This window comes from Salvelinus fontinalis, chromosome 17, assembly GCF_029448725.1.
Source record: "Salvelinus fontinalis isolate EN_2023a chromosome 17, ASM2944872v1, whole genome shotgun sequence".
NCBI classification, from domain to species: domain Eukaryota; kingdom Metazoa; phylum Chordata; class Actinopteri; order Salmoniformes; family Salmonidae; genus Salvelinus; species Salvelinus fontinalis.
In genome coordinates this window covers 15475659-15484875 of record NC_074681.1, presented here as the reverse complement: position 1 = coordinate 15484875, position 9217 = coordinate 15475659, and the positions used below count along the sequence as shown (strand labels likewise).

At 42.4% G+C, this 9217-nt stretch overlaps 1 protein-coding gene across 2 annotated transcripts; it reads left to right on the top strand.

The window, feature by feature from the left end:
• Positions 1-2070: 2070 nt before the first annotated feature.
• Positions 2071-5530, top strand: bcl10 (BCL10 immune signaling adaptor). 2 transcript variants are annotated; one of them, XM_055866295.1, is made up of 3 exons: positions 2071-2387; positions 3682-3970; positions 4170-5530. In XM_055866295.1, the coding sequence occupies exons 1-3, from the start codon at positions 2337-2339 to the stop codon at positions 4613-4615; spliced, it is 786 nt and encodes a 261-aa protein (XP_055722270.1). In that variant the 5' UTR covers positions 2071-2336; the 3' UTR covers positions 4616-5530. The 2 variants fall into 2 exon arrangements, with proteins under 2 accessions (XP_055722270.1, XP_055722269.1); XM_055866294.1 differs by having other exon boundaries at positions 2073-2387; positions 4167-5530.
• Positions 5531-9217: the final 3687 nt, after the last annotated feature.

The following is a 9217-nucleotide window of genomic DNA, read 5'->3' as shown; positions in this document are numbered from 1 at the left end:
AGAAATAATCCTTGATTTGTACAGATACAATTTTTTCCAATAATTTACTTAACACAGGCAGCAAGCTTATAGGATGACTATTAGGACCAGTGAATGCAAATGTTTTATCCTTAGGTAGTGAAATAACCTTTTGACTCTTTCCAGACTTCTGGGCACACTCCATACATCAAGCACTTGTTAAAAATATGAGCGATTAGGGTAGATATTTGGTTAGTTGTAACTAAGCAATTTGGTGTCTAGATTATCTGTACCAGGTGACTTGTCATCCAAAAGAGACAATAGCATCCTTTCTACCTCTTCCCTTTCTACTTGATGGAATTCAAACATGCAGTGCCTCTCCTTCATGATACAATATTTTATAAGGGTGTGTGACATGGAGCCATCAGTTGGAATCATAGCATTCCTCAACTTGTCCACTTTGCCTGTAAAATATTAAAGTAGCTTGCGACGTCATGTGGTTTTGTAATAAATATACCCTCTGATTCAACAAAAGAGGGGGACATGTTCGAATTCCTACCCATAATAGGCTTCAATGTTCTCTACAGCTTTTTCCCATCACCCTTTACTCTATAAATTTTGTGCTGATAGAATCCCGTCTTTCCTTTGTTTAGTTTGGTCACAAGATTTCTTAATTTACAATAACGTTGCTTATCAAACAGAGTGCCAGATTTATCTGCTACTTTTTTGGCATCATAACATTGAATCATTACATTTCTCAGCTCATCATCAATCCACGGGGCACCCAAACTTAGTGATATTTCAGGATCATCCTTACTACACACTTCTAACCATTGCACATTCTTAATCTCATCCACAAATGAGTCCTGATTGAGCCATGTGTAGGACCTGCGGTAGATTATTTTAGGGCCAGCCTTTGGTATTTTAGTTTTCCTAGTGAGTGCAACCAAATTATGATCACTGCAACCTAGTGCCACTGATATAGCTTTAGAACAATGTTCAGCCATGTTAGTAAAAATGTGATCGATACAAGTTGATGATGTGATACCGGACCAATTAGTGAACGGTCTCGTTGGTAATGTCATAACTTGGGTCATGTTACATACACTGGCAACAGAAATACGTTTCTTTCTCATTGGACAGTTGGTGTTTAAAAAATCAATATTCATATCTCCCCAAAAAAATATTTCCCTATTTTCATCAGATACCTTATCCAACATTTCGCAAATTACATCAAGATATTTGACATCAGCACTAGGTGGCCTATAGCAGCAACCAACTAGTATAGGTTTCAAATGTGGTAAATACACCTGTACCCATTGCGCCTCTAATCCATTCAACATTAGTCCTTACGTTGTTTTGCTGGAATATGACTCTGGATGTAAACTGCACCTCCACCTCCATATCTATTTCTGTCCCTCCTGAACATATTGTCTCCATGTATAGAGATCTCAGCATCCTCAAAAGAAGAGTCCAAGTGAGTCTCTGATATTGCCAATACATGAATATTGTTTGACTGCACTAGACAACATATTTCATGAATTTTGTTCCTTAAACTGCATATATTGAAGTGAGCAATTAACAAACCTTTCTTTCGTAGATGTACAGTATTTACGGTATATCTCAAGTGAGTACACCCCTCACATTTTTGTAAATATTTGAGTATATCTTTTCATGTGACAACACTGAAGAAATGACACTTTGCTACAATGTAAAGTAGTGAGTGTACAGCTTGTATAACAGTGTAAATTTGCTGTCCCCTCAATAACACACAGCCATTAATGTCTAAACCGCTGGCAACAAAAGTGAGTACACCCCTACTTGCCTCAGTGGTACTGATATGATAGCCTATTGCTTAGTGTTATAGCCCCATCCCAAGGTCTCTTTATGAAATAACATTCTATTTATTTATTTTTTGCAAGTGTTTAGTAAAAAATATAATGGTAATTAAATAAATAATTAAATTGAACTGCACATACATTTTTATGGTAATTACATTACATTATTTGAACACTGGAATATGTGGTTTATCACCAGGGGAATTAACTGGTGGTGTGCTAGTACAACTAGCGTTATTGAATAAAAAGCACTCACTCATCGTTCACTTGCCCGCACATGATTTGGGTAAACCCGTTCATGGAATCAGGAAGTAATAATTTGCAGCGGTTCCCCTGATGAGAAACGTTCGTGTACTGGGGCAGTCGAAGCTTTTGTTTTGTATCCGCAAATATAGGCTATTAGAGTTACACACTGGAAAATATAATATTCGTGGACGGGAGCCTATCTTTTGATGTAAGTCTTTTTAGTGTGCCTTTTTATTTTCTGAAAGTACCAGGAAGACTTGAATTTGACACCTTGGCATCGGTAGGGTAGGTAGAATGGATGTTCCTCCCCTGACAGAAGATGAAATGGCAGATGTTAAAAAGGAGGTAAGTTGCCTATTTGTCTGACTAACAATTAATTTAAAATAATGATTTGCCAGAATGTCGTTAATTTATAGAGATGGGAACTTTAAATGTAGAAATGCGCAAAATGAAGAAGTGAAAGTAACCAACTTATGCCGCACCCTAGCAGGGCCGACCAAACCAGGGCACTAGGGGGACACAGAGTCCAAATGTTTTATTTTATTTATTTTTAGGAAGTCAGTCAGGGTCTCAACTTAATGTTGAGAGATATCATATTAGAACACACAACATGCAATTTCGAAATTTGGTAGTTCATTAGAAATGTTCCTCTTGTTAATTCAGTCACATACAGTCAAATCAATTAGCCCATATCATCTAACATGATATAGATTGCTAGGTAAATTAGTGTAGCCATCCCTCTAAACCTTGTAGTGGCCAAATTACTGACGGGCCCTGACCTCCAGTGGGCCTCCATAGATTTTGTTAGTCACTCTCACTAGTTTAGGGCTCCCAAAGCCTTCCCACTGGGCACAGATGTCAGTTCAATGTCTAGATTTGATTTACATTTGGTTGAGTTGTCAACTAACATGAATTCAATGTGAAATCAACAAAAATGTCACCATGTCATTGGATTTAGGTTAAAAGTTGGGTGAAGAAAAGATGAAATTTCAAATCCAATCAGTTTTCCACGATGATTCAACATCTTCACATATATCTTTTTGGTTGTAATTACGTGGAAACAACAATGGTGAATGTTTTTATACATATTTAATACTGGTAATCAGAATGTGTTCTTAGGTGTCAAGTTATATGGCTACGATTGGATAATGTTTGAAGTGTAATTACTTTCAAAAAAGTATTATTTCAAGACCCTAAAAAAAAGCTATTGTTTACCTTTTATAATTCTAAATAAACAATGTATATTTGTCCGGCCCGTGGCCCACAACTCGGATTATGTACGAAGCCCAAACGTTTGAGCACCCATGCTCTATAGGCTACCCAATTTTTACAGTAGCCTATATATGTGTATAGTGTAAATAAAGTTGAGTAATGATGTGCATGTGCATATACCTAACCCCTTTCTCATAATGATCAACAAAGGCATACCCTTCCTCTAATTATTCTTTGTCCAGACATGTTTACCTGTCCTTCAGTACAGTTACAGTATTGCCATCAGCAGTCAGTCCCCTGGTCACACACACTTGATAAAACACATATTAACAAAGTATGTCCCCATATAACATACAGGTTGTACAGAACCCAACCCTCAACACAACACAAAACACCCACAGTTTCCATCTTGCTCATCTCTGTCCAGGTCCTAACGAGGCTGCGACCGTACCTCTGTGACAAGATCCGGGTCGACCGCCATTTTGACTACCTGCGCTCGCGCAAGATCCTTACGCGGGACGACACAGAGGAGATCAGCTGCAGGAGCACGCAGAGTAAACGGACGGGCATGCTGCTGGACTACCTGGCTGAGAACCCTCGGGGGCTGGACGCCCTGGTCGAGTCCATCCAGCAAGGACGTACCCTCAACTTCATCATCACCAAGATCACTGATGAGGTGCAGAAAGTGAAGAACGAGAGGATAGAGGCTCTCAGAGGTACGGTGTGTTGTTTTTTATAATTTGTTTGAATTCATATAATGAAAGTACTGCAGTGAACCACACTTGAGGGACGAGTAATCTTGCATGAGACCTGAATATTTGTGTTAGCTCCCTAAGCTAATAGGCTTTAGCTCAGTGTGCTAACACCGTCTTAGAATCATTATCATGACCATCTCCCTTGGGTCCTCTAAAGCAGGGGCATCCAGTTCCTCCTCGGGCTTCCTGCCAACCCAGGACACATCCAGGGCTGCTAAAGACCTGTCCAGGACGCTGTCATATGAGACCAACCTGGCATCCACCATGCCGTACAACGGAGATGGGAGCCCATCCACCTCTGACGCACTAAGATCCCTCAACCTGCCCACTGCCTCCAGCCAAGCGAAGGAGGTGTCATCATCCATGGGAGGGGATAGCATGGTTGTGTCTTCATCCCAGGCCTCGTCCAAACTGCCCAGGCCTGGAGACCCAGGGGCTCCCCACCTGCCGCAGGAGGCCTTATCTAACATGGATGCTGGACCACACGGGAGCACAGCGATCAGCGGAGGGGACGCCAACTTCCAGCCCCTGAGGTCACGCTCCATCACCCCCACTTCCACATCATACAGGGACCTCTCGCCTCGGCCCACACCGAAATCTTACTGAGGACCGCCCCTTGCCCTGGAATGTCTCCCACATCATTACTCATCACAAACATTCACACTTCAATTTTATTGTTTGTATGTTTGTACCAGTTTATGTGTTTTCTCAAGGGTTTTAGTTCAGTGATACATCAATCAAATAGCAACTCGTAAAGTGTATTACATGCCTTACATTATACTCTGGGTTATTAGAAAGCTGGACAAGCTTATTCCGAATTCAATGAAGAAACCATACAAGTAACTATTTACTAATCATGTCTCAATCATAAGCTGTACCTTCATGAATTTGACTCTGCTCCTATCAAGTCATCTTTCATAAGATGCCCCTTACCCACAGAGAGACGGATTGAGATATAGGTACAGTTTATTCTGAACTTGGACTAAAGTTGTAGGTCATCATTCTCCATCAACACTACTGCTCATCTCCTTTCCTATGAATTATGGGTGTGTGAGTTCTTCATGAGAGACTGGCATCAACATGCCACACCATGAATTATGGGGGTATGAGTTCTTCATGAGAGACTGGCATCAACATGCCACACCATGGCAGCTACAGTAGAGCTGTTTCTTTGTAAGGAGCCCAGAGCATCAGAAGACAACTTCTCTGTATTGACACATAACACTGGAATTAATGGTTCAGCATATGCTTTAAGGCACACAAACTGTAGTCACAAACTGTGGTAGACCTACGCTGAAATGGTTAATGTTTTTACTCTATAGACTAGAGTATTGTTATACTATAGATACATTTTCTTATTGTGAAAGGGCATGAATGTGTAATGTGGTACAACGGTGTTACTTATCAGAAAGTGAACTTTAATACCTGCTATTTTGATAATTGATGTCCCAGTACTTTTTATATTTGAGGTCTTGAAAATGTAGGCCTTCTATAAATAAATCAAAGGAATATGAGACACAGGAGACATTTCCTGTAAAATGTGTGATTCATTGATGTTTGTTAAAGATGGCTCACAGAAATACATTCTAAAGCAATAAATAAACTTCAGTTAGTGCTAAATATGGCTGCTAGAATCCTGACTAGAACCAAAAACTTTAATCATATTACTCCAGTGCTAGCCTCCCTAAATTGGCTTCCTGTTAAGGAAAGGGCTGATTTCAAGGTTTTACTGCTAACCTACAAAGCATTACATGAGCTTGCTCCTACCTATCTTTCCGATTTGGTCCTGCCGGACATACCTACATGCACGCTACGGTCACAAGACGCAGGCCTCCTAATTGTCCCTAGAATTTCTAAGCAAACAGCTGGAGGCAGGGCTTTCTCCTATAGAGCTCCATTTTTATGGAATGGTCTGCCTACCCATGTGAGAGACGCAGACTCGGTCTCAACCTTTAAGTCTTTACTGAAGACTCATCTCTTCAGTAGGTCATATGATTGAGTGTAGTCTGGCCCAGGAGTGTGAAGGTGAACGGAAAGGCTCTGGAGCAACGAACCGCCCTTGCTGTCTCTGCCTGGCCGGTTCCCCTCCACTGGGATTCTCTGCCTCTAACCCTATTACAGGGGCTGAGTCACTGGCTTACTGCTGCTCTTCCATACCGTCCCTAGGAGGGGTGCGTCACTGACGTGATCTTCCTGTCTGGGTTGGCGCCCCCCTTGGGTTGTGCCGTGGCGGAGATCTTTATGGGCTATACTCTTCCTTGTCTCAGGTTGGTAAATTGGTAGTTGAAGATATCCCTCTAGTGGTGTGGGGGCTGTGCTTTGGCAAAGTGGGTGAGGTTATATCCTGCCTGTTTGGCCCTGTCCGGGGGTATCATCGGATGGGGCCACAGTGTCTCCTGACCCCTCCTGTCTCAGCCTCCAGTATTTATGCTGCAGTAGTTTGTGTGTCGGGGGGCTAGGGTCAGTCTGTTATATCTGGAGTACTTCTGTCTTATCCGGTGTCCTGTGTGAATTTAAGTATGCTCTCTCTAATTCTCTTTCTTTCTCTCGGACCTGAGCCCTAGGACCATGCCTCAGGACTACCTGGCATGATGACTCCTTGCTATCCCCAGTCCACCTGGCCGTGCTGCTGCTCCAGTTTCAACTGTTCTGCCTGCGGTTATGGAACCCTGACCTGTTCACCGGACATGCTACCTGTCCCAGACCTGCTGTTTTCAACTCTCTAGAGACAGCAGGAGCGGTAGAGATACTCTTAATGATCGGCTATGAAAAGCCAACTGACATTTACTCCTGAGGTGCTGACTTGTTGCACCCTCGACAACTACTGTGATTATTATTATTTGACCATGCTGGTCATTTATGAACATTTGAACATCTTGGCCATGTTCTGTTATAATCTCCACCCTGCACAGCCAGAAGAGGACTGGCCACCCCTCATAGCCTGGTTCCTCTCTAGGTTTCTTCCTAGGTTTCGGCCTTTCTAGGGAGTTTTTCCTAGCCACCGTGCTTCTACACCTGCATTGCTTGCTGTTTGGGGTTTTAGGCTGGGTTTCTGTACAGCACTTTGAGATATCAGCTGATGTAAGAAGGGCTATATAAATAAATTTGATTTTATCCTTATTTTCTGAAGTTTCATTATGATTTTATGACAATTAGGAAATTACATGCATGAAACTTAAGCTGATCAGTAACATAGGCCTACTGTATTAGAGAACTTTAATTTTCTTTTGGGAAAATAGGTGAACCTCAGAATGCCGCTCGAGAATGACAGTCACAGTGATTGAGTGTCTCCTTTCCTGTTCTGTCCAATGTTGACAGAATAAATGGGATTTTTCACATGTTAAACAAGCTGCTCTGTATAGAGTGGGCAGGTGCTTCTCTGGAATACAGGTAAGTAATAAACCGTCGCCATTCCAATTATGTAAAAAGAAATTGAGTAGGCATAACCTATCAAAGTGTTACGATGATGAAGACAATGATGAAGATGTTGTTTATTTATTATTACAGCTGCTTCCCCAATCAAAATCCCTGTATTAACACTGAGGTTGGCGCTAAACTAAAGGATAGGGCTACGTAAACAGGGCTATCGCAGACAACCCTGAGGCTACGGCTCAAGACAGGAACAAGTACAAGAAGTACCGCTATGACCTCCGCAGAGTCATCAAATGAGCAAAAGGACAATATAGGAATAAGGTGGAATCATATTACACAGGCTCAAATTAAATTGTATTAGTCGCATACACATATTTAGCAGATGTTATTTCTGTCACACCCTGATCTGTTTCACCTGTCTTGGTGCTTGTCTCCACCCTCCAGGTATCGCTCATGTCACAAGCCGGCTCATAGCCTGTGACAAATGAGAGGACACGAACAACAGGTATAGGCCAATTCAAAAGTGTTCTTTATTATTAAACCAACTACTAACTTAAACTAAGAAATAGGAATGAGGTGTGGATGTATCATAATGTAAGGTGTATGTAAAGTGCATGGGTGCATGAATATGTGTGTGTGAACATGACAGTGAAAACTATGCAAAACTAAAAAGGAACAAACAAATCATGAGCATACCTGGAGGAGCAGAGAGAGAGAGAGCAAGAGTGATTAGTGACAGCTTTATACCCTGAGCCCAGGTGGCTCCAATCACTAACGACCCTCCTCTGCCTGCAGGAGGAACCGCCCCCTGCCCTGCAGAGGAGGAGCCGTGACACCCCCCTCCTTAAAATGAGGGTCCCACCCTCAACCCAACTTCCTCCAACATATTCAAAATAATTCAAATTTCCCAAAAAACAAATAAACAACAAAAATACCAATCCCGGCTCCTAGCAGTAGCCCCGTGTCCCCCAGCCGACTGTCCGTCCCTCAAACTCGGCAGCCCTGGTACCTGGGGAGCAATTTAAGAGGAAAGAGGCACAGACAGCCCGTAGGGGTCAACAGAGAAAAGGTACAAGCTAGGTTAAAGGAGCACGGGACAGAGCATCAGCAATGATATTATCCTTACCCTTAATGTGCCTAATATCAAGGTTGAATGGTTGCAAGAACAAAGCCCAACGCATCAGGCGCTGGTTGGGGTTTTGCAGGGACCTCAGAAAAACAAGTGGGTTGTGGTCAGTGAACACAGTTAAAGGGGTCAAACCAGAACCAACATAGACCTCGAAGTGCTGTAAAGCCCAAATGAGACCTAAAGCCTCCTTTTCAATTACAGAATAGTTTTTCTGATACTTATTAAATTTTCGGGAGAAGAAACTGACTGGACACTCAACCTTGTCGTCATTCTCCTGGAGAAGCACAGCCCCAGCACCGATTTGACTGGCGTCTACCTGCAATTTGAAAGGTTTCCCAAAATTTGGTGCTGCCAATACAGGTGCCAAACACAAAAGAGTCTTAACTGCATCAAATGCCTCTTGACACTGGGTGGACCAGATAAATTCAGCCTTGGCCTTCAACAGATTGGTCAGTGGGGACACTATTACCGAAAAGTTTACAGAAAGCACGGTAGTACCCCGCCATTCCCAGGAAGCGCATCAGTTCTTTCTTTGTAGAGGGCTGTGGGAACTGCCTCACAGCCTGAACCTTGGCTTCCACGGGACAGACAAATCCCTGACCAACAACCTTGCCTAGGTATGTGACTGTAGCTTTGGCAAACTCACATTTTGCCAAATCAATACCTGTGTCCAACATAGACTGCATCTCTGTTTCCAGTTTTAGTCT

Bases quoted from the DNA above. Each gene is read 5' to 3' on its own strand.
- bcl10 (XM_055866294.1), top strand. From the start codon at position 2,337: ATGGATGTTCCTCCCCTGACAGAAGATGAAATGGCAGATGTTAAAAAG. The intron at 2,388-3,681 runs GTAAGTTGCCTA...ATCTCTGTCCAG, and splicing joins TGGCAGATGTTAAAAAGGAG to GTCCTAACGAGGCTGCGACC. The intron at 3,971-4,166 runs GTACGGTGTGTT...GGTCCTCTAAAG, and splicing joins GAGGATAGAGGCTCTCAGAG to CAGGGGCATCCAGTTCCTCC.